General features: G+C 36.9%; 2 protein-coding genes across 2 annotated transcripts; both read right to left on the minus strand.

The window, feature by feature from the left end:
• Positions 1 to 3082: 3082 nt before the first annotated feature.
• On the minus strand, positions 3083 to 4692 carry LOC113091874 (protein FAM84B-like). The gene has a single exon (XM_026257544.1). It carries the CDS (start codon positions 4145 to 4147, stop codon positions 3341 to 3343), a length of 807 nt encoding a protein of 268 aa, XP_026113329.1. The 5' UTR covers positions 4148 to 4692; the 3' UTR covers positions 3083 to 3340.
• Positions 4693 to 6458: 1766 nt separating this feature from the next.
• Positions 6459 to 25478, minus strand: LOC113091838 (protein FAM91A1-like). Its single transcript, XM_026257487.1, has 24 exons — positions 24759 to 25478; positions 23808 to 23892; positions 23455 to 23606; positions 22603 to 22660; positions 19038 to 19105; positions 18700 to 18813; positions 18232 to 18322; positions 17429 to 17491; positions 17128 to 17234; positions 16978 to 17016; positions 15517 to 15629; positions 14489 to 14598; positions 14212 to 14321; positions 13579 to 13665; positions 13127 to 13256; positions 12199 to 12347; positions 11688 to 11822; positions 11045 to 11158; positions 10869 to 10941; positions 10609 to 10746; positions 10237 to 10344; positions 9939 to 10062; positions 8293 to 8362; positions 6459 to 7944 (listed from the first exon to the last, which is right to left on the minus strand). The coding sequence occupies exons 1-24, from the start codon at positions 24828 to 24830 to the stop codon at positions 7741 to 7743; spliced, it is 2514 nt and encodes an 837-aa protein (XP_026113272.1). The 5' UTR covers positions 24831 to 25478; the 3' UTR covers positions 6459 to 7740.
• Between the last annotated feature and the right edge of the window lie 962 nt (positions 25479 to 26440).

A 26440-nucleotide genomic window follows, 5' to 3' on the forward strand; every position in this document is an offset into this window, starting at 1 on the left:
TAGACGATTATTCTGAATCAATAACAATGAAGATTATTTAGAATGATATTTACCGATACCGATAGCTTGCTTTTGTTAAAGAAAAATATGTCTCCTAATCGATACTGTGCATAATTACACTCAAATAAAAATGTAAATGTCTATTTACAACTCATTTGCACAGTCTTCATAAATACCTGTCTTCATGCCAGATGAATTGAAACATACATATGTTATTGTAAAGCTCCTCTTTGGTGTTGTTTTATAGCTAACTAATGAACTGTGAACAACAAATCTTAAGTGACATTCTGTTCACAATCTTAATTATTGATATCTTTCTGCGGTTGAAACACTGATTGAGCGATTACATTAGAGATGATACATTTTGGTAAGTGCTTCACTGTACTAGACTGTTCTTTAGACTGTCTCTGTTTGCTTCAGTATGCTTGAGTTTACGATGAGCTGAGAGATAACAGGAAATATTTGATGTGTGTTGTGTGCAGGACAAGTGTGAGACAGAGATGTTATTTTAGTTTCTTAGATGTCCTGGCTACTTAGAAATTGATTTGCATTAAATTCTTAGAAACTCATCTGGAGGACATAGTTGAACACCTTAAATGGACATTTACTGTATGTTGAATATGCATTATGATTGGATGAGATTAAAGCATCCGCATTTGATGAAGGTAGAAATGTTGAGTTTGGGTTTTTTGTCTTTGTTGCAATCTACAGAGAACCCTGAATGACTGTGAGAATGTAGAACTTTTCCTACAGGAAAATAAATATTCAAAAGACTTTTGTCTGATACCTTTAATTGAAATGGAAAATTGCCATGACAGTAAGCTAAACTGTATCTTTCAACATACCTTCTGATGTTCATTTATGTTTATTTTGCGATATAACTTATTAAAGTGGAAGAGACTCGTGCTCCGCGCTGCTGCTTGAACTGAGGTGCTAGCTCCTGCAATCTGTCACGTCACATTTAAAAGCATCAAAATGGAAAGAAAGCACAAGGCTCTTTGCGGTTATTGGATGGGAAGAGCGTTACAAATAATGTTTGGTGTAGAGAAAAACTGCAGATCTGACAACCATGGCTTGCACTATGTGATTCATAGGGTCAAACATAATGTCGCTATTTTTAACTGTGAATGTTATCGTGTTCATTTTGACAGAACTAACTTCAACAGAGAGATTTTCTTCACACACAGATTGAGTCTGACACGTTTTTCCACCGCTTTTTTCTTAACAGTATATTACTGGCCTTTATCATCGACTGATTTTGAACAATCAGCCGATGGCCATTGGCCAATAGTGAAATAAATTGCTCGGCCAATAATGATTTTTGGCCGATCGGTGAATCTCTAAGAAATGCACCATACTGACCCCATTGAAGAGACGTGAGGTCAGATATGTTCTCAGAGCATAATTGTATAGCCTAATGAATAATAATGAATAAAAGCAAGAACTGAGAGAGAGGGTAAACAGATAGATTCAGTCACTGTTTACTTGTAATTGCATGTGTACCAAAACATTTAGAAAGCAAGGTTGATGATTTATTTTGCAACTCATAGAGAGCCTGATTATACATTATAGAGAACAGCTTACAACTTGAGAGAAAATCTATCTGAAAACAATAGCACTCAACTTAAAATATTTAATAACTGAGTGTGAAATTATTTTGATTTCCAACAGAAGGAAAATTAACATAATTTGTCATCATGTGATGTCAAATACCAACATACTGATAAATCTCACGAAGCCCCAAAATTAAGAAAAAATATATATTTTTGCTAAAAGTAGCTAAATGAAGCCTACATGTGTCCATTGAGATGTTTTGCATTGTAACATTATTTTAAAGACCATTCAGCAAGTTTTACCACCCAGTTTTCATTACCATAATTCAGCCCGCTCACTTCTAAGCTACTGTTTCCATTATTTTCAATGTATTTTATTATATTGAAATAAATATAATTAAAGGTGGTAATACTAGCCTACTCTGACATTTTTAACTGATATAACTAAATACAAACAGGGCTTTACAATTTAAAACAAATACAAATGTTTTGCTCACCAGCCACTGTGGCAAGTGGTTTTCCAAAATTACTCAGCATTTTCACTGGCCACAGTTTTGTTATTGGGAAATAACATTTTATATGATTAAAGTTACTGCATACTAAAGTTTATTTAAATAGATTTATTTTTTTTTATTTATTTTTTTTGCCTTGAATAACCTTATTAAATGCAAGTGTCGTCATTCATTTCAAATTCTTACATTTTATAATTTCACTTAATATGAAAAGACACTACAGGGCTGTTACCAATCAAATGAAATCAGTATTAACAAAAACGATCTTTCCACTGCAGAAGAAACAGAAGCAGCTGAAGTGGCATTTAGATGCATTTATGCGGACAGTTTAATGAGGCTGAAATACAGCATGGATGCATTTACACTGCAAAATTACAACAGCATAAATAATATTATGAGCTTGGTGTTTTAAATCAGCTAGTTTATATATGTTTATATATATGTGTGTGTGTGTGTGTGTGTGTGCGTGTGTGTGTATAGAAGTATGAAATGTTAGAAAAAATGCAAACATAAGCTACTTTTAAATATGAAAGGAAACAGCCATGTAAGTGATTGTTAAAGAGTGGGTCATTGAGTCATTCATTCAAACGATTCATTCAGATGGCTGATTTATTCAAGAATAAAGCCTCTCTTTATGAATGGACCACTGAATCATTGACTCAAATGATTATTTCAAAAACCCTGAATCATTCATTAAGACTGGAATACACTGCACACTTTTTCCCCCGATTTTCTTCAGATTTAAAAGTTTTTAGTTTTTTTTTTTCAGTGAGATGGATGGTACCAATTTCTTCACAAAGATCATCAGAATCGTTCTCAAGCACCCAAATTTGGGAGCTGCTGGCCTAAAGTAGGCTACTTTGTTTTTATAAAGACGTTTTATAAAATGTAAAATATTAAGGACACATTTATTGCTGAAACGTTTATATATATATATATATATATATATATATATATATATATATATATATATATATATATATATATATATATATAAAATGAAATACTATTTATTAAATAAATTCATTAAGTGACATCCTTCCGCTAAAAGATATAGTCCCTGATATGACAGAACATGGGCCTAATAGTGATATGATGAAGAGCTTGTTTCATAGTGTTGATCAATCAGAATGTGTCCCAGTTCTGCCATTTTCTTTTAACTAAAAAAAAATATTATAATAATTTATTTTAATTTTGAAATTAAATGTTCTGGATGGGTTTCGTGAGAGTCACACATTATGCCGGGAAACATATCTCTCCGCTACCTGTTGCACGTCAGTGACCGTTCGCTTTACTTCCGTTATTGCTCAAATGATGCGCCAACTCCTGTAAAACTGCAGCTTTACCGATCTGATCGTTTCTCCTCTTTTCCATGATCAAATCCTCCAAGCTCTGAAACTCCAGCACATGAAACTGTTTGTCAGGCAAGAAGAGCTTTAATCTGTACGGCTGTTTTCCTATCCGTATCTCCCCTCCCATCTTAAACTCCCGTTTACCGAATTTGCACCAGGCGGAGAAACACTCCGAATTTCTCCAACTTAGCTCCCTGTCTTTGGCCCCCACCTGCTCCATCGCGTTCTGCACCACCATGTCAGGACTGAGGGGTTTGTATTTGTACAGCTCGTTTACGACCCTGCCCCTCCTGCCCTGACTAGCATCGGTCAGAAAACTGTTCTTGACCTCCGCCCGGTGCAGGTGCACCACCTGGAAGTCCCCCACGTACACAGCCCAGTGCGGGTACTGCCCGGCGGACACGAACTCCAGCACGTCCCCGGGCTTACATTTGTTCAATAAATTCTCCGGGCTGAACGTCTCCTGTTCCGTAGGGTTGCTACTTCTCTCATAAATGCACTCGTCTCGGTGGTAAACCGCGCAGTCCAGCTCGTAGTGCTTCTCTTCCTCCTTCTGCTCCGATCCATCGACATGCTGATGATGATTATCGTCCAGTTCTTCGTCGTCGGTGGCGAAAATGTACGAGACCCCGATCCGCGGGCCGTCTTCCTCCGTGTCGAGCCCGTTAGGGTCTGTCGTGGGAACTTCGGCGTAACTTAGGTGTGACAGTTTGTCAACCTGGTTGCCCATATATGCCACTTCAGCAGCGGACAGATGGAGTGAAATGAGCTCCACCTGTTACGAGCAGAGAGAGACGGACATCTGGAAGTAGATTCACTGCGACGCTCCGTCTGCGCTGATAGTTGCTTACTAAAGAAACCGCGCGCATCACAGTTACAGACCCAAAACAAAGCACTTTACACAAGAAGAGTTACGTGTTATTGTTTGGGATAAGTCAGAGGTCACGTTTGTATATCCAATGATTCGTGTTGCTGCTCCAGGCGCCTAGTTAGCTAGTTACTGGTCTATATCACACCCGATGTTTCCAAGCAGAAAGTTCTTCAAAGCTTCACCGACTTACTGATGGAAGGGATCAAATGTTGCTCCGGTATCCGAATACGACAAACCCGTTATTTGCATGCTCATAGAAACGTAAAGCGCGTTGTTGTTGTTTTTTTCTCTCAAATTGTTCTCTTTTTTGAACTGCACCTGCTGCGTGTTGCTTGGGTCCATCAGATATTATGAAAACTCAGAGAGACAGAGCTAAAGAAAACCAACCACAGCCACACTTACACACATACTCCCTCATTTAAAGAGACATCGCTGCACAATAGCACAATATAAAGCAGCTTAGACAGACAGCATCGAGAATTATTAATATGAAGCTCACTCACGGCTTTCCTGTTAACATACTGCAACGCTGCTCTGTCAGTCATAAGAGGACCCACCGGAAATATAACCTAACTTCTGCATATAACGTATGCAATGATAATAATAATACACTAAATATAATTAATTAAATATAAAGTACATTTTATTTACAAACAGTGTTGTCGCTATTTTTTTCCCTGATAAATCCCGTAATAGTAAACCGTAATATTTTAACAATCATTTCATTTGTGTTTTCTGACTTAGAATCGGAACCAGTCTTGCGAGATTGGCCAATCAATCACAGTCTTAACAGGTTTGCAAAATAGTCTGAATGCAGTTCATTCACTCGAACAATGAACAGTAGTTTCTCCAAATAGTAACGAAAAAATAGTAGGCTTACACTAAAATATTTCAGAAGACCAAAAACAAAAAGTGCTGGGTGTTCACCAGTCCATTGTGAGAAACATGACTTTAGAATGTCTTCTACTATTTGTCAGCAAATAAGGCCCACACCAAGGATGATGAAAATAACTATAAGAATTTTATAATTTGACTAATTCTGTGAGAATAGTGTGGAAGCCCGTTTCAGGCACAATAATATATATATATATATATATATATATAATAAATCCAAAAAAGTTATTGTGACTTTCTATCTTCAAAATTGAGTTGTTATATTTCACAATTTAAAAAATAAAAAATAAAAATCATAATTCTGAAAATTGTAAAAGGTTGATCATGTTGGAATGGACATTTAAAGACAGACAACATAACTCCAGAGCTTGATGTAAGCAAAGCATTTCAATCTTTTGGTCTGGATGCTAATGTAGTTATAGTTATCAATCTTGGTGGGACTTTATTTAGTGTATATTGTGAATGGCTCTGTGCTGTATTTAAAGTCAATTTATATCCATAACAGTTTCACAAAAGAGTATCAAAATATGGCGACACATTTTTGATGGTAGGTGGGGGTGTTCACAAATGAGCTCTATCAATTTAATAATTCAGAATAAGAATTTATTAACAGTCTTTTTAAACTGTAAAAAAAACTATTGAACCTTTTTCTCAAAATTACATAAAGATAGTTAATTACATAATACCAGTTTTGTTTTTCTACATGCACTGCTTAAAAACATGAAACGTTAAAAGACAGAGAGACTGAAGTAGAAAGTTATAATCCTTTCATACAAGTCTGTAGTGTAAAAGTTTCATAGGCTGCAGCACATCTACAATAAAAATAGATAGGGTAGCCACCCGCTGTCAAATTTCCTCCCATACACACATTTCTTGAAATATTGAGAGTTTCTGACTATAGTACTGACCTAGTTCTGAAGTGCAAGCCTCCAGATAAAACCGGTTTTAATTAAGCTCCAAGAAGATTAATTATAAAATTAATAAAAGTCTAACCACTACATACACCGGCCTCACACATATTGTAGGATGGAAAAAAAAGAACATAACATTTTTTGTTGATAGGCATCATCAGATGTTTTATTTTTTTTCTTCTCCTGGCTTCTGCTATTCCTATGATGCCATGCCCCATTTCAGGGCCTCACTGCCCCCTGGTGACACCCTGAATTTGTGTTGCTATAGTAATTAGTCATTGGGGACCCATCCTGTCTGAAGCCAAGCTTCAACAATCTGAAGTTAACAGTTTTTTAAATGACAAACTGCATGCTAACACTGGTAATGGGTGTTTCTGTAACATATTTATTAGTACTTTCATATAGTTTTTACATATTCATTTGTTATGACATATATTTTGGTGAGTGGAATTGCGTGTGGGGAAAACGTAACTTCTGTACCCATTTAATTACAAGAGCATGTTCACAGTCCCATCAAGTACACTAACAACAGACAGTTCTTAAAATGCAGGGTGACTATCGGTTATTTTATTTCTCTAACACTGTGACTGGGTCAGGCACGGAGCCGGTGTCGTTTTGGGTCGTATCGAAAGGAATGGAAAGGGGAAATAAAGAACAGCGCACAATACACACAACGACTCTACACACTCATCATGCAGCACCAAGATCTCTAATCGGTCTTCATACACCACTACCATAGGTTTGATTGGGAAAACACTGGCAGCACCCTCAGTAAAGGCGGAAGGGAAAAAGTCGGGCCACTGAGGGGGATTTTAATGCTGTATTACTGCATCTTCGCACAATAAACTCTAAACTTATACTGATATTCAACACATCTAGGTACTGATGGATAACTGATGACCTTGCTGTCACTGCTTGAAGGTTTGTGGACTAAAGTAGATAGTTTGTTCAAGTGGAAAAATGTTCAATCTGGCCTATTGGAATAAACGCATTCGGTGATAAAGTAGTCTAATGGGCACAAAGCAAACAAGGCAGCCAAAAAAATAAAATAATGGTAAAAATCAACATAAAACAAGTTGGTCTTTGGTCTCAGTGAAGCAGAAACACTCCTCTGCTAAGCAGAATTGAGACAGACAAGTTTTCCAGCTGGAATACGACTTAACCGAATTAACTGTAATCAAGTTCCAACAAAGGTCTCGATTTCCCCCCAAAAAAAGAATAAACCTGAATGTCATCCACAGGCTTTGTGCAAAACGTAAACCTCAACTTCATGTTTTCAAACCCTGCTGATTCAGTCAAGTAGTTTTTGAGATTCTGTGCAGTGATATCATGCATAAGTCACAAAACATGATCATACGAGTAGGGCAACGTCATCCATCTCCAGAATCCAAGCAAAGTCTATATACACATTAAAAGGTCAATATAGGATCATTTGTAAATAGATTTTCTATGTTGTAGTTGGGTGAATGGGACGTGTGATTGAACCCATCAGGACTTTTAGAGTTACTCTGGACGCTCGCATCCAAACGTGACGGGAGGCGGCAGGAGCACTTGATGGCTGTGTGTGATTGAGTGCCACAGGTAACATGGTTACTCGTGACAGAAGTGATCAGAAGTGAGTGGAGTATGGTGTGGATCTGAACAGGGTTATTTTGAGGGAGGTGTTTTAAGTGGGCTGATCTTCTGTGGGGCACAGATATGCAGGGAGGGCGGCGCTCGGCCGCTCCATTCCTTCAGCTCGCCGTCCTTGAAGAACAGGTTGATCGCAGGTAGGGGGACGCCAGACTCTGCTGGGGGCTGACTCAGGGGACCCCAGACCCCGCTGTCAGGGTCCGCGGGCTGTTTTCCATCCTGTGAGGGATGGTGAAAAATAGTCAACACATAGAAAAAACATCAGAGAGTGAAAAGATAACAGGAGTCTGAAACTTCTTGCCTAAATTTTATAGAGATTGCACTCTCATAGAACAATTTCTAGCTGATGATGGGGAACATTTAACAAAGAAAAAATTATATTCACTATAGAAATTTCCATGACTTTATAAGAATCCATTAAGGTCCTTTAGGAAATAGGAAAGGAAAGGAAAGCTTGCTGATACTTCTTGGTTTTCCATGACTGTGTAATACGCAAGACATGAGCACTGCTACTATGAACTAAATCAACATTACATTAGGAACAATATAAAATTGGGGAAGATGTACCTGGAATGAATGAACAAAGCTGAGAAGTTTTAATGACAGTTTTCGACTGGAATGTAGTAACTCTTGAAGACTGCAAAAGAAAAAGAGTGTGTTCTTTATTATTCAGTATAGTCACATATATACTGTAATTAAGGCTGTCAAAAACGAACATGATTAAATATGCATAATGCTGCTTCAATATGCTTCATTTTTCTTAATACTGTTAATGCATTTATTCAGTATGTCCTTATGCAGGTAGATATTAAACAGTGGCCAGTCTTATACTTTCACAGAGATGGGTGTGATTTCTCACACAGCCTATTTTAGTGTTATCTGTCACTGTAGTAGGGAAGATAATATAAAAAAATTGCTAGCAATGATAATTAAATGTGCCAAAGGTGAAATATTTTTGTTCTGGAATACACATACAGAATTGGTTTCCTGTGTGTGTGTGTGTGTGTGTGTGTGTGTGTGTGTGTGTGTGTGTGTGTGTGTGTGTGTGTGTGTGTGTGTGACCCATGTAGGTCCTCTATGCCCCGCCTCTCTCAAACACGTAGTTCTCTACAAAGTCCCTCCTTCCTACAAGCGCAGTCTGCTCTGATTGGCTAAATGACCCAGTGCATTGTGATTGGCCAAACATCGCAAGCACTCGTTGGAAATTGACGCCCCATTCTATAATCGCGAGCTTCATCTTTCAAAATAAATGTAAAGACAGTTAATAATGTCCTTAGTTTTACCATCAGTTCAAGCCTGAAAGGGGAACAGAGTCGCGTGACAGACACAGTGATGAAGCTCCTATGTGTGCAGTACACTAGCCACGGTTAAGACGGCTGACTCCACTGTGTGACACTGTCTCTCTCTCTCTCTCTCTCTCTCTCTCATACACACACACACACACACGCGCGCGCGCGCAATCCGCAAAAGTCCACATTTGAACAGTCAATAGCAAATACTTAAACTAAAAAAAAACATACTTATAATAGCGTATTTAGATGCGCCAGATTGTCGTAACAAAGTCAGAATGACCTCCTCTCCTAGGTTCATGAAACGGACATCCATGAAATACTTTGCTGTTCTGTTGTAACTAATCTTAAATATTCCTACTGTAAATGCATCTACTTTCAGAAGGCCAAATAAAGAGCTTTTGCTTTCGTCTAGAAACACACAGCATCTCCCTGACATGACTGCTTCAACACTAACTGTGTTTACTCAAACCACACCTTCTCTCTTTGCGTGAACATTTGGGCGGCATTATGCAAATATTTCCACGTAGACATGTGGGGGCGTGTTTGAATGAGCCGTTTTAGGGGGGGGTGCCAGAGTCTTAACTTTGATAAAGAATATCTCTTTGGATTTGAGACTTTAGTCTTTGCAACTTTAAAGATCTTCTTTATGCACCAAGAGCTTGTAACACTCTAAAGAGAAAGGAAAAACGTAGCATATGAGCACTTTAATATATATAGTGTACAGAGGACAGGAAATTATGGGATAAAGAGGTGAGACTGAGATTGCAAGAATAATGGGCTGGATTCAAATTTGCTTTGCTAGAAATGTTTGCTATGGTGCACATCGATGCTCAATATGCCAGCATATGTCTGCAAACACAGTATTTTTAACATTCTTGTACAAAGCAAAAAAAGGGACATTTCAGATTTTCAGGTTGTCACCTGTCTTTGCTGCAGAGTTTGTGGGAGACAATCCTCTCACACACTTTGTGGTTTAACTCGGAGCTAAAAAGAGGCATCCCGAAGCAAAGCTCCAGAGGAACCCATTCATCCTCATTGGACGACCCTGTGAACAAACAAGATTTTCTGAGCACCTCATACTGACTCAGTCGCATAACCAGATTGATTAGCAGCACTCACTAGTACTTTCAGCTGGGTCTAACACATTTCTAGCATGTTTAAATCTATTCCACATGTTTTCTCCCTCAAAAACATCTGCTTTTAGTCAAAGAACACCGACCTTCTGTTCCCGGTTTCTTGCTGCCGTCTCCGTTATTCTCCTCCGTAACCAGCTCAAAAGATTCATTGCTTCCGTTGGGATCAAGCACTCTGCCAAGCTCAGGGTCTCCTGTGAGGAAAGTAAAGAGAGTGAATCTCATTGTTCCTTTGAGACCCCGAAGGTAGCGTTCAGGTTTTCACTCTGACAAACATGTGGACTGAAATTAAAACAATCACTGAATTAGAGATTGGTGAGAGCTTGAACCGGTTGCTCTCTAATACAGCCAAGATATAGCATGGAGTGGTAATGATCAGTATAGGCGCCGTCCTTATCAGGGCTTTTGGAGATTGGTTAAATGGATAGTGTGGATTGAGAAGAGGCTCTTAGCCACACCGTCGGGGTCACTGGGTCGTCTGCGATGTCTGTTGTTGTGGTTCAGCATGGTGATGTAGCCACACTGGTGCTCCAGATCCACTTTGTCCCGCAGGATCTTAAGGGCTTTGTGCGCACACATATTGGAATATGAGAACTCTGGGAGAGGCAACACAAATCAGAGAGTCCAGTTAGAACTAATGGCCTTTCAGAGTGCTAAACACATCTACAGTGACCCTAAAAAACCCTGGGTTAATATTTATATAGAACTAAGACTTTACCTGCTTTAAGGTCTTCGTCATCAAATGGGAAGGGGACATAGACAGTCTCACCATGTCCATGCATTCCATGACCCTGAATAGAGAGTGAGAGATTTTGGTAAATGTTTTGATAAAACTAGATTTGAGAACGTGTTAGATATGAGAACTCTTGGTTGTTCAGGGTCTCCCTCCATTACCTGAATGAGCACAGCAGAGTGGGTGAGGGCATCATTCAACATCGTTAGGACGTTGGATGTCGGGGCAACCCCGGGGTCATGACCCCATGATGTAATAAGCAGTCGGTCATAGGCCTGAATAACATGTTAGATGATTATGTAAGCACTAAGCATTATTTGTAACTTTTGTTATTTTATGCAGAATTGCATTCCTATAAAAATATGCATATAATGCATAAACTACATCTCAGAATTTTGAGGATGGTAAGTGTTTTTTTTTGGGGGGGGGGGGTACTTTTATTCAGTGAAGATTTTATCAACAGTTACAAGAAATACAATTATAAGGATGCTCGAAAAAAAGGGTAAGCACATAACTTTTGAATGCTTGTGTAATTCATATGTACTATTTCTTATAATTTAGTCTTTTTTATTTATTTATTTTATTAATGTATGGGTAGGGCGAGAAAAATAACAGAAAAATTCAAACAGATTTTAAAATCTTTTTAAATATTTAATTTCAAGAAAATAGATGTATTTAAATATTTAAAGGAATATTTTTAAAGTAATATTTTTTTTTTAAATAAACGAACAGATTTAAAGAAAGAATTAAAGCATAATAAAATACAAACACAAATGAAATAAATATTTGAATGCTGAGATCAACCTGGAAGATTTCTGGCAGCTTCCGGAGCCTGGAGCCCTTGGACAGCAGTAGAGAAGGAGGGCCTTGACCAGTGACCGAGTACAGGTATAGTTTGAACCAGATGGAGCTGACCTCAGGAATGGCTGGACCAATGTGCTGAAAGAGACACAGCAGACATATAATATAAAGCTACTCTAATAAACATGGCCGCTTCCAACCAAACCTCCTAGTGACAAAACATGTAATGCGAGTTATTCTAAATGCACAACGTAATTTCTGCTTCTGGCCAAATGCTGACCTTATTTGTAAAAGACGTCTAAACAGCATGTAAAAGATCTTTATGGAAATGCAGAGATTTAGTTGTTGGATGCAACTTTTATAAAGAAGCCCTGAGGCAAAGAAAGACCTATTTAGCTTGAACGCTACTCTCAAGAGAACAACGATCTGACTGCTCACCGAGCGAGCACAGTTTCGTAAGTCCCAGCGATCATATATCCCTCTCTACGGGTCTGACTACAGTCTCTTGGGCTACCTGAGGTGTGCAGCTGCTGATTGGCCGGATCTCGTTGCTGAGTGGCGCCATGGAAACTAGCAGTTTGTAGTTCTTGTTCAACACACGGCTGCAGGTGGCAGGGTCCAATCCCAGCAGGCTTTCACAGCGGAGGAGGTCCAGAGGCAGGCCTGATGAGAAACACAAACCAGGACATGTGTCTACATGTACCACCCCATAATTGAAGGAGAATTAGATTTAATAAAGACCACAGTGATACAGTTTAAACAAGGACACTGATAGTGACGTGTATTACCCATCAGAATTGTTTCCACAAAAAATGAAGCAGCAAAAAAACACTGTTTTCAACACTGATAATAATAATAATGTTTCTTGACTGGCAAATCAGCACATTAGAATGATTTTTGAAGGCTCATGTGACAAGATTAGAGTAAATATGCTAAACATGTTGCTTTAGGTCACAGGAATAAATTGCATTTTTAAATATATTAAAATAAACTTCTTTCAAACACATTTAAAATTCCCTAATCATTCCAAACATTTGGCCATCTTTTTAATTTTTTATTATGTATTATTATATTTCAGATGCTCAAAATAGTATATTTGCTTTTAATCTGAAATTACTAAATTATTTAACAAATTATTATTATTATTTTAATGAATTTGAATTAAAATTAAGAAAGAGAAACCATTATTAACAAATTCAAAAACTAACATAGAGTAAAGAATTATGGCAGACATTTATGACATTCTTTTTCGCATTGTTAAAAAGGCATACATGAACATTTTTAAATGTAGATGCAATGATGCAATTAAATTGTTGAACTGATTCACTGAGAAGGATTCAAAACTGATTCATAGAAATACAATTAATTGGTCAACAACAATATAATAAGTAAGTTGATCTCCCATGTCTAGTATTGACAAGCCCTCAGATACTGACACATACCTATATTTGGTACATCAGGGCCCTGATCAGGCGTGAGATCTTTGTTGTAGCGCAGAAAGAGTATTGTGTTCCTGAGGGTCAGCGCATGGTCAAAATATCTCTGAGCCTCTCCTTCAGCAGTGCTCTCAACCTTATAACATAAAAGCATCCTTATCAAGCTCAACACACAAAGACAGTCATTATGTCTGTGAGTGAAAGAACATGTGCAAACAAGAAAAGAATAACTAAAGGTTGGAGAGATTATTAAGGGAGAAATGCAATAGTCTTTATGCTTTTGTGTGCGCAAGAGATGTGAGAGCAGTGCCAAAGTGAAAAATGTGTGTGTGTGTGTGTGTTATATAATCAGCCCCTGGTGGTGGCCCCTTTCTATTTCAACACAAGCACAGAGACGGAGATTGTCTGTCCACTGTGTGTCCCACAGCTTCTTTTGTGTCCTATAATAAGGGTATTACCTTCTCCAGTTCCATGAGAAAACTGTCCAGGGTCTCATCAGACAACTTCCCAACCTCAAACATCGTCACGGCGTGGCTCTTCAAGTTCTGAGATGAAAAACAGCACATTCAATTCCAATACTTATAGATGTTATATGATGAGATCATATGAAGACAATCTTGGAAAACCCTTCATCATGACTCCTCCTCTATGTTCACTAAATCAGTAGTTCTCAACTAGTTTAGCTTCAGGGTCCAGCTTTTCCACTGGAGTTTAAGTGGTGACAGCATAGTACTTAAATGACTTAGTTTATAAATTGAATTGCGAGGGCTTCATGCTCTCGGCTGGCAATAATTCACCACACTAAACACATTGTGGAGGGCACAATCCGGGTGTTGTCTTTTCAGCAAGCGAACTCATTTTTAACATATTTTGGGTTGCATTTAAACAATTTTGTTTTTACTATTTAAAACCGCAGACTTGGCAACCCTGTCTGTAACCTGTTTTCAGTCATAACCCACCAACTGTGAACCACTCCACTAAATATTATCAAGCACCTTTAAAATAAAAACGTTAAATAAGCCACATGCAGTGTATCAAATATGTGTTCGCTGTAAAGCAGAAATACTTTGATCTATGAATGAGACACTAACAGGGGACAGATTGCCCATCATGAGGAAGGCAGTGAGGGTGGAGTCAAACAGGAAGGCGATCCTCTTGGTCGGGGCGGCTGGGATACTTAGACTGCTCACACTTGCGGTGTCTGGAGGACAGGGAAAATCATAAAGTCAATTTAATTCACATTATGATGGTTTATGTACTGACTGGAGCCAGACTAATGTTTAATAACACACCGCAGTAGAGTGAGTTAGTGTCTAATGGACAAGTGGAAAGATGTTTCTGACTTAATGAAAGCTGTTGTGCTCTCACCCTGGTCCTCCAGGCTGGTGGTGTCTGTATCAGTGGCTGAGGAACCTGCCTCCATCACTGGACTGCCACCCTCCCATGACAGCAGCATCTTCTGAGGGTCCATAGTGCCTCTGGCAAGTGTAAGAACACACCAAGGTATAAAACACATGAAACACCCGACTAAAGAGATATTCACACAAACAGCAACTGCTGATTTTTTTTTACAGGCTATACATTCCCATTCTGATTAGGGCTGCATATCGACATTGATTTCCTGATTCAATTTGATTCTCAATCACAAGCTCTCAATTCCATTTTGATTTCAATCTGATACTGAATCATTTGGGAATACTGAAGTTACAATGGCAACAGCTACTTAATCGCCTAACATGAATTTTGACTAACTCTACAGGTTCTCTTTTTTCCCTTTCACATTTCCAAATATTTTTGCCATTACAGATTGTTATATTGGATACAAAGATAATATGACGCATTGGTACAGAGAACGAGATTATATGATTTTTCCAGAATTTGAATGTCACTAAAACACACACACAAAAAAATTTTTTTTTTTTAATTAAAGGATTCATTCATTTGAATTATTACATTATCAAAAATGGTTAACTATTACTAAAATTGAAGTATTATCATGATATAAATAAATGAATAAATAAATAGCAAGGTGAACAGATGTGGGGTACTGCATGTGTTAGGTGTAAACAATCATCCATCACTAACCCAGCAACATCTGCTAGACGTGAGGTGGCACATATTATATTATGTTATGGCAGACATGCTCATGCATCAACTACAAATGCATCAATTAAAATGCCAATCCTAGGATTTTAAGAATCAATATTCAGTTCATTGGAAGTCTTATTTATGATCAGAATATGATATGGTATGATACCAAAAACACAGCTAAAATCTCTTTCTGTGTGAACGGCACAGAGTTTGGGATTTCTAGAACAGTAAGAGTTTTGTTTGTTTTTCAGACGTGAGCCAGCAGTAAAAGCCTATTCATCAGTGTCAGGTAGGCTTTCTCATACTTGAGTCTATTGACCGAAGGGGCACTCTTCCATGAGGGGTGCATCTGGTCCGGGCTGATCACCTGACCCTTTTTGATAGCGAACCCCAGGCGACAATACATGGACACCGCATTCTGGAAGACAACAGAAAAAAGGCCAATATTCTTTCAGCATTCATACACAATCCAGTGATGATTATTAACTACTATAATAGCATGTTAACACCATTAATTTACAAGGAAGTCTTCCAGTCTCTGAATTGTGTTTGGAAAGCATTCACACAGATCTTCATGTATAATCCATAGCAATATCGAAAACAGCTTTATAATAATAAACATCATCACAGCATCAATGCCAAAGCACAATTTCTGCCTGCCCTTTTCACCTGACAACAAGAAACATAAAATCTGTTGCATCTGTTGCATTCGGCAGCTAGCAGACAGCCTGATACTATATTCCCTCATTGTACTATAAATTATAAAAAATATGTGAATATAAAACATGTGTTGATTAGAATTCTCACCATTTACATATACATTCAGTATATATATATATATATATATATATATATATATATATATATAAATAAAATAATATTATATATATATATATATATATATATTATTTTTATTTATATATATTATTTGTATTTATACACATATATATATATATATATATTATTTTTTATTTTTTATTTTTTTAAATGAGCAAAATTCAATTCTGTATAAATTATTAATGTTCATAAAACTATTCTTACATAAACTGACAAATTGTTTGGCTTTATTAATGATTTACAAAAAAGTAGGAAAAGAAAAGAGAAAAAAATTATTCACGTTTCATAAACAAGGACCGATATTAAAGCTTTTTCAATGAAGCTCTCTGTCTTCAGGCACATCCCTATCAAAAGGCACCATGGCTGTCACACATAAAAACTGACGTCAATGGCTCTATTCAAATATACTCTGTCATCATCATTCACTAAATGACTAAGTTTTCACTAATCGGATGACTGCAGGAAACATTTCATTCTGTTTGTCTTTGCAAAATGTCAAAGAGATAAGGAAAATGAACACTACCTATCTTGTGTAAAGATAAATTCATTGGTAAAGATCGTGTCCTTTGAGTCACGTCAGTGTTGGCTTCTCTAATAATGAGTTATGGATTTTCATGATGGAGCTCATGAATAAGCTTGCTTTCCACTCTGCCAGATACTGAAATGGGGCTAAACAGCTACAAAGGAAATGTGTGAACACAATGGTTCAGTCCTCATTCACCTCAGTCTGCTTTAAACATTCAAAGAAGGACTCATTTCACACCCCATCAAAAAGCCAAAGGATTTGGAAAATTGCCTTTGCGGCGGCGGTAATTCCAGAACCGGTGCATCCTGGATTCACCGCCCTCTCGGTCAGTTATAAAGGCATCATTTCATATCAAACATTCCATGTAAATGGCCTTCCATTTTCATCCCTGCATGACACATACCTTCACCAGGCCCAAGTCAATCTCCAGTACATTAGCCAGCTGAAATGACAAACAGAAAAGTGGTATGACAGTCTCAAAGACAAGCAGAGTCACTGAAAAGAAACGAGACGGCATTCCAAGTGCCCTGCAAAGTGAAAACTGAATATGCACCTCCGACACATTAGTCTGCTCATCGATGGACACAAAGATTTTGTAGAGTAGCGTTTCGAAATAATCACCCTGGACTCTGTTCATGACAAACCCCTCAAGCGGCGGCACTGAAAACAAAAAACAAGAAGAGATTGTGCGCGTGTGAGCGTTGTACCCTAAATGTCTGCTATTCTATCAAATGGATTTATGATCATCCTATCATATCTTTTTGACAAATGATTCTTCCAGCCGCTATTCTGTACATTCTGTGGCAATGGAAGAGGTTATAGATAAAGCCTATTTGATAAACTGCAGTGCATACCTGATATACAGCTGTCATCTGATATGGGCACATCAAGATATATATAACCCCGGTTGTACAAACCTGAAAAAATTGAGAAGATAAATAGATAGAAAGTTCTTGTACTGAATGTACCACCTATAAAAGCACAGGGCTTCAGACTATGAATACCGGTAAATGGTGGCTTTTTCCAACCTCTTTTCTAGCATGTGCGACTTACATTTTTGTTAGAGGTCATACTGGTCTGACTTCAAAAATGCCCCACACTTTTGGACTGTGCTGCTATTATCTGCTGTGCATGTGAAACCAATCATCTGCACAGGCCAAGAGACACCTCTGCGCAGACCAGTACAGACTGGATGTTTCCATAGTGTCTATTACAGGTTGGCTGAAATCTTACAAATTTTAGTAAATATTATGATGTTTTTATTATTTCTATTAGTATTATGTTATTAATATAACTATTTAATAAGTGTGGTTAAGGAATATAACTTTTACTATTTTATTTATTATTTATTTATTATTATATTATTAACTATGGTAGTCTCACTGTCAAAATATTTAAAGTCTATCAAAATTAAGACTATATAAAAAGTATCAATTAAATTAATTAATTAATTAACTAATTAAATTTAATTCACAATTGTTATTGTTTTTTGTTGTTCTTTCTGAAAGCCTGCTATCAGTATGTTCCACCATATACGGTCCTGAAATAGGATGACAATTAATTCTTCATTCCATCATAACATTAATGCTAAAATATGGAGCATGACATTATTTCAAGTGGTTTTCTTAAAGACTGAAACTGTGTCAGTGTCACTCACTCAGAACCACGTTGAACTCCATCGATCCAGCCAGCTGAGGTCCAGAATCTATCATCTTATCAATGGCGCTCTTCTCCGACACAGAGCAGGCCTGAAATCAACCCAGCACAAAAGCACTAAAGGCCCGAGATATTTCAGTACAGTTACAAACCTTCAAATGAAAAACTAGAAGAGAATGTTGTCCTCTGACAGTTTCATGCAGGGAATATGAAGGAAAATATAGCTGTTGAGAATAATTTGTTAGGTTTTGTGCATCTTTTTTCATTTAAAAATTGCATAACTGTAATGGTGTGTTAGAAAACACAGTTGCATCATAAAAGAAGTATTAAAATGGTTAATGTATTTATATTCTCACTGACTCCATTTCTTTAAAACAATATTACCGTATTTCCTTTTTTCCATTTCCAAAAGCCTAATGCAATTCTGTGAAAGAGAGTAAAGAAACATTGTTAAATGAATCCGCCTTACCCTGATGTCATCCTCGGTGATATATCCGGTCTGTACCACCCACCAGGGCTCCACTGTGATCTCCACAGGTTTTGCTGGCAGGAGATCCCGAGCCGTTTTCCTCCGGAAGAATTTCTAACCACAGACAGATGTTGCTTAGGCAACAGTGTGAGGTTATCACCGTGTGTACAAAGCATTGCTCTCTATGGATTACATCTTTCATCTTCAAATGGAGCAATGAAACCATACAGATTTGAGAACCATCTACTGAACATCATGTTGAAATCCCAGAAGAGCTTTCATGGAAGTTAACCACAACATCCTAATTGATCTACAGCGTAAAACCAAGAGCGACTTACTTTGGAAGATCTGCATTGGTTCATTAGGTCAATGTACTGGTTCCTGCCAATCCCAAGCAGCCTCAGACCTGAAAGGTCAACAGTTAGATCAATGAACATGCTAATGGATGCCAACTACCAAATACTTAATGTGTGGACACCTAATTTGCAATCTATGACCCTGTTTACACCAGGATTGGATATTAACAGGGGTTTGGGGCAAAATTTCAAGATAAGGGGGCAAAAAAATGCATTATTAAACTAAATCAGTTTAGACTGATGCAATTAAGTATTGATTTACACTGTACAGTAAAAGACGAGATGTAAGTAAGAGATTAATTTTGCATTGTAAGACAGCTTCAGTGGTTATACTGGGACATATAGACCATTTCAGTGAACGCTCTTTGCTCACTTTCTGCATATAATTTATTCCCAGTTTGATTAACCCTTTTTTTTCATGCTGCTAAGACCACTAATGTGAAGTGCTGATTTTCTTATGAGTAAAAAGCAACAAACTAATTGGTTCTTAGCTTGTTGGTAGCCAGAACATGACACGTCCATGTGTCTATTGCACTTAAACATAAATAATCACTATTACAATATCAAGATCAATAAATGACAAATATTTTTGTCATAATATTATAGCCCTACCCTACCAATATGAATTTATACAATGCCTTGCAAAAGTATTGAGTTAATTTTTTTTCCCCCATGGTTTATGTTGCTGAAATTTTTTCACATCTATCTACACTCCATATTGACAAAGCAAAAACCAGGTTTGTAACAACGTAGCAAATTATTAAAAATAAAAAAACTTAAACGATTATTGATCATATGTAAAATTATAAATAATTGCCCTTTTGAAAGGTAAAAAATATTGAGAAAGTTTGTTTCAGAACCTGATTTATACCCAGTAAAACTGTTTTAAAACAACATGTTGGAACTGACTGTAAAAAAGCTAAATTCTGCACACTTGCATACAAATATAGCTCACCATTTTTTTCTTACATTGTAATCACAAATTTTCCTTACTTTGTAATCAATATGATCATTACATGACTCTATGAAATCTGCTTAATTTTTCCCCAAAATCTGCTGTATTTTTTCAGATTCTGTTTTTTACCATTTACATTTTTCTAGACTCTGTTTTAATTGTTATATTAACTTGTATTAATCAAATAGCATGTCTAATTAATTGAAATCATGAAATAGTTAACAGCAATTTATTAAAAGTTTAAAGTGCCACTATAATGCCATTTCCAATATTGCCTTTCATGCAGTGTGTAATGTAGCTGTACGTGAATGTAAACAATCTGCAAAGAAGTAAAAAGCTGAAAGTGCACGATAAATAAAATTATTGTCTACCAAAATAAAGAATCGACTCTCTACAGTCTAAACGAGTTGTTAGTAAATGAATCCCACTTCCATGATGGCTACACGTCACGGGATAATAAATTTGCATAATGTTGGCCAGCCACGTAAACATCTTGAACCCACCCACAAACACATCTTTCTACTGACGATTGCTTCTCTAATCTCGAGGAGTTCAACGTGGGATTCTGCTGTTGGATAATGGAACCGAATTCTGTTTATTTGGACCAGCCGCTCCATTGAATTACAACCTGTAAGTATGATAAATAATAAATGTTTAGATTTTCTATAGAACGTTCAAAATACAGAACTATTGAAATAGGCGTATTGTTTCCGACACTGCTGTATGTTGTCGACCGATCACAACAGACTAGGCCATCTGACCAATCAGAGCAGAGCGGGCTCACGGAAAATGATGGGTTTAGAAAGACTGAATCTTTGAACTGCTTATATTTTGAGAAAACTAAAGTGTTTTTTTTACATGCATGTAATCCAATTGTAGGATATTACCAAAATAATTTTAGGAACTGTAAAAATGGCATAATAGGTGCACTTTAACAAAAAATACATTTTTAAGGTCCTATGAAATACATTTTATTTTTCTCAAATTCTGTTTTATTTTTACCACATTCTGTTTTCCATTCAATTTCTAGATTCCATTTTAATGGTTTCATTACATTTTAATTATCAAAAAAAGCATCTCTAATTAATTAATTTTACACAAAATAATTGTTGTATAGCCTATTTACTATTTCCTGTGGCTTAGTGGTAGATCATTGCGTTGCCATAGCAAAAGGTTGTGGGTTCGATTCCCAGGGAACACATGTTAGTTAAAAAATGTTAGCCTGAATGCACTGTAAACCGATTTGGATAAAAGCATCTGCTAAATGCATTTCATGTTCGATTTTTCTGCTGAATAAATTCTTATGTTTATGTCTTCATTTGCTCATATATTGAGGCTGAAATCATAGGGACATTACTTTGACAGCCAGCTCTGAAAATAAATTACGCTTAATTGTAATGTGGAAATATGCATTTCCTGTAAAGCTGATTTGTAACAATATGTATTGGGAAAAATGGTATAAAATAAATGTGAATAAATAATAAATAAATAAATAATTGAATTTTTAGCAGAATTATTATTTAAACTTTGAATGTGCATTCATGTAAAGCACAATGTATAACTGACAAGTGACCCGGCAGCCATACAAACACTATAAATTCACTATAAATTTACACCTCTACCGAGTGCTGACTGCATATGCTTGTAATTGGTAGGACATCATGGATGTCCTTTAGTGTTTGGGGGAACTTCAGTGACTTTAATATATTCCTCTATGCCCCAGATCCTGCCTTCCTGGGGCCTCAGCAGCCCGTCCCTCTCCATGCATAAAGGCACAGAAGTCTGGGATCATTAGAGAAGGCCAGGCCTGACTGCGGCGAGCCAGGCATGATGCCAAAGGCCGTGGGGTGAGCTGTGAAGGGCAGGAGTGCAGCCTCACTTCAGACAAAGAGATTAGAGCAAGAGACCCATGCATAGCCTGCTGGCTACCTTCTGTCGACCCAACCCAAAGACCAAATTCTGTGAGATCTCTGAGCATGCAGAGCCAGCTATTATGGGCCAATAACAAATTATTTATTTCATAAGAGTTTAATGATGTGCTATTATGTCAATGATTTTATACACAGATGCTGTGGGGTACAAATATGTGTAGCACTGTACAGCCTTCTACACAATTCGCTTTAATATGTGCCTGCAATTCACATAAGACTGTTGATATCAACTCCCATAAGATACAACAGCACCTTTCTTTCAGCTGAATAATGAAAAGACAAATGGGTAAATGTAAGGGGTTCATAAAATGCAAATTTACTCTAAAATTTTGTATTTTTTTTCCACTAAATAATATATGACTGTTTGTATTGTTTTCAGGTGCCTGTACAGTATTATTATGTCTGTCTATTTACACAGTATTTTATACTTGAACCGCACAATATTGCTTTCAGTGCTTTGGAGGTTTTTTCAGATATATTTGTATATTAAACAGTATTCTATTCAAAAAACAATATTTTTTAGTTTAGAAATATTTTTATATATATTATTTCAATAATCATTATTTAGTAAATGCATTTATACTACCTCTGAGCAACATTATACAGTACAGTACAGTACAGTAAATTGATTCCCAGCTCTGACAGAGAGAGAACAACTTACAGTCAGCAGCAGTGAAGTTGGGCAGGGAATCATAACTCTTCTCACTGTTCATGATGTCCTGAATGAAGGAGAAAGAAACTGGGTCATGCACTTCCAATCAAATGTAGTCCAATGAAACAATATTTGACCTAAGAGTTATGATTCTGTCATCATTTACTCTTCCTCATGCCTTTCAAAACCCATATGACCTTCTTTCCTCGATTAAAAACAAAAAGAAATGTTTACATCAGAATGTCCAAGCTACTTTTTTCCATTGAATGACACTGAATGATGACCATGGCTTTTTGTTTTTTTGCATAAAAAAATCAAAGAACATCAAGAGACTTAAAATATAGTCATTAAGACTACTCGTCTGATGCTTTATTGTGTTTTTCATATTTTTTGGACAGCCTGGTAAAACATGTTTGGAATAACGTGAGAGTGAGTAAATAATAATTGGGGAATTCTCCCTTTACATGATCTCAGAACATCCAAGCAATCCATTTGCTTAAGTGACACCAGAAGTCACATGGATAGAAAGCAGACACTGTTGCTTTACAATAAAATACGGTAAGCTAACACTCTGCAGAAGTAATATACAGTAAGTTCAAACAAAACACTTCCATCTAGATTACCTGTCTGAAGCATTACCAGAATGCAGAACTTAATGAGCATTAACAAAAGCAAAAATAACCTTGTAAACACTTAATACTTCTCTATTGCCTCTGTCATTAAAGGATGAAAAACACTTGAAAACTAGAACAGTAAAACACTGAACACTTGGATGCCTGCCCATGTCTACCATATGCTATGACTGAAAAAAAGAAAAAGCTATTATGGTAAATGTTATTCAAATAGTTGACTTGACCGAACCTCCATGATGCTGATGTAGTAGGAGAAGGGTGTGACCCGCAGACCCTTGACCATGATGTCAGACAGGTGGTAGGGGTAGAGCATCAGATGCTCCCGGCTGTATTTCAACAGCTCTTCATAATACTTGCGTTCGTCCTTCTTCACATGCCTGACTGTTAGAGAAGAGGTTTTGACAGTGTTGTGGGACACTAAATCAGGGCAACAATGCTCATTATTTTAGTGTAATTACATCTGCTGACAGAAGCTACAATGGGCTTGTTGGCCCAGAGTGGAGTGAGAAACACCAATGGTTCGGAACAATGTCAGAATGAAAAATAGGATTTACGAAAGTGAAAAGCAATAGATTTTCTTACCTAGGTTATTGCGGAAGCGAAGCTGGTTTCGGATACTGTACAGAAGAACCTGCTTTTCATATTCACGCTGCGAGTTTCCCAGACTCTATGAATAAAGCAAAACACTGCAAAATCATTTCTTATAGAAACGAAGGAGCAAAAAATACATTTAATTCCTATGGATTTAGTTAAACAATGCACATTGCAATTTAAACACATAATGTTTGGCATTATGAGAATGTGAATTTGTTTAAATGATTTTAATGTAAAAGAAAAATCACATCAAGAGTCAAAAGTAATTTCCATACAATGTACAAAAATATTTACAAAGCCACAATTGTTGTACATCCCAATATTCTTATTGTATGTCAACATTTGTCTAATTTGTTCCCCTTTTAACCCTTTGATGCATTCTATTCTATTTTATATTGCAGATATTTCAAAATCTATATTTTTTTATTTAAAAACAACTAATAAATCAATTAATCCTAAATATTAATATATCAACAATAATAAATAAAGTAAACCATTACATAATATTATTAAAAAAACTAAACATTATTTAAATATTATAGTTTAGTGTACTGTTGTACTGTATATATTTCAAAGCATTAAGAAAGATTAAGATATTTTATTCCCACAAGCTTTAATAATTCACGAAGCAGAGGATTACTGTCTCCAAAGGCATTTTAAAACAAACATCTGAAACAAAATTTACACTTTTTTTAATGATAAGCCTTTTATGCCTATTGATGTGCAGATATTATGCAGAGGAATCCGATGACAGTAATGAAACTACAATAATGATGATGATGATGATGATGATGTGTGTGTGTGTTTGTTTACAGATAACTGAATGAATGAGATGACTGACAGTATATCTGGAAATCATGCTGATGCTGTGAATTATTCTGCAGGTAGTGCAGGCAGTGATGGGAAGTCGTGTCAGATGGTGTTTGTGTGTTACTGTACCTGTTTGACATTGGCTGGGAGTTTGTTCCACGGGTAATTCTGCCTGATGTGAAATTCTACGTCCGTGTTCATTGCTGGACTCGAGCTCCACGTCTATTCTAACAGATACTCACGGGCTTTTGGGTAAGTCCGAGATGACTATACCCTCCCGGTACTTATTTAGTGATAAGAAACCGTCAGACAATTAAATGTCTCCTTTATGAATGTTATTTTAGCCTTGACAGTGAATGTCCACTTCCTTGTATATTTACGCCAGCCTTGGTCACGCTTCTGGCTATGTACGTCACTTCCGTTCAGCGCGTGACGAAAGAGGATTAGTCTGAATGGTCTGAACAGTAGTAATGGGAAGTCCGAATCATTTTCTCGTATCGGTTCTTTTGAACGGCTCGTTTCATTGAACTAGTTCGGAAAAACTTTGCCTGAGGGTTGTAATGTCGTTTAAGATTTAACATGATTTTACATTTAGTCCCGTCTTTTTGGATGTATTCTACGGAATCATAAAAAAGATCCGACTCAAAATGAACAATTCATTCACGAATCGCTGCAGAACAAAACGCACTGCATTAATTTGTAGTGAGGCGGGTGTTAACAAAAGAAAACGTTATAACGTGTAATGAAACTCATATGCTAAATCTTTGCCCACACCTTATAATAAACCTATCATTATTTTTTTAATGCAAATATCTTCGGTTTGTGTTAAGAAAAAGGCATTAACCACACCTATGGTAGGAAAGCAGTGCAGAAGTCAAAGAAAACAGATGTGTGCATCAAAGGGAAGAGGTGACATTACAAAAGATGAAGCTCCCTTGCTGACAAATCAGACTCCATGCATTCTAGACAACATTCAACATCCTTGTTGATCCTGGAACAACATTCCAATCAACCAATCAGAATTGAGATTTAACTTTTCAGGAAATATCTGTTTTAGGCTTACAATCAGGGTTAGGTGCTTCTACACCCTTGTTAATCAGCTATTATTTCCCACTGATTTTAGGAATAAATATGGGTATGGTTAGGTTTAGGGGTAGGGATTGGGATTGGGTTAAGTCCATATTTTTGGAAAATAATGTTGATCCAGGATCATCAGAAGACATTGATCCAGGAACATGTCTTACTTGGCAAAATCACGGCGACCGTAGCTGATGATAGGCAGTGTTGGGAGTTGTCGATCGCGAGGTACGTAATCAGATTACTTTTTTCAAGTAACTGGTAAAGTAACCCATTAGTTTTTAATAATATAAAACTTTTTCATTTAAAAAACAAACAAGCAAGCCCTGTCCAGATTTTAAAAGTAACGCGAAAGTAACGTAACACATTACTTTACATAAAAAGAATCTAAGTAACTTAATTAGTTGCTTTTTTATGGAGTAACGCAATATTGTAATGCATGACTTTGAAGAGTAACTTTCCCCAACACTGATGATAGGGCTATAAGGAGTACCCCATCTGGACCAGTATCTAGAGTTCCCTTTCAATACAACACTCGTACTGTGTCGTAAGCCGTTAGGCTGAGACGCTATGGGGAAAAGTCCTTTTTCTCAGATTTTCGAAGCCTTTCTCAATCACACAGTGAAACTGCAGGACCATTGGATCGTGGAGTTTGGTACAAACAAACCAATGGCGGTGCGGCGGTGCCATGCAAGCCTATGGTGGTCGAGCCCGCTCACCAAATCCATATAAGC

Source organism: Carassius auratus, unplaced genomic scaffold (genome assembly GCF_003368295.1).
Source record: "Carassius auratus strain Wakin unplaced genomic scaffold, ASM336829v1 scaf_tig00214327, whole genome shotgun sequence".
Classification (NCBI taxonomy): domain Eukaryota; kingdom Metazoa; phylum Chordata; class Actinopteri; order Cypriniformes; family Cyprinidae; genus Carassius; species Carassius auratus.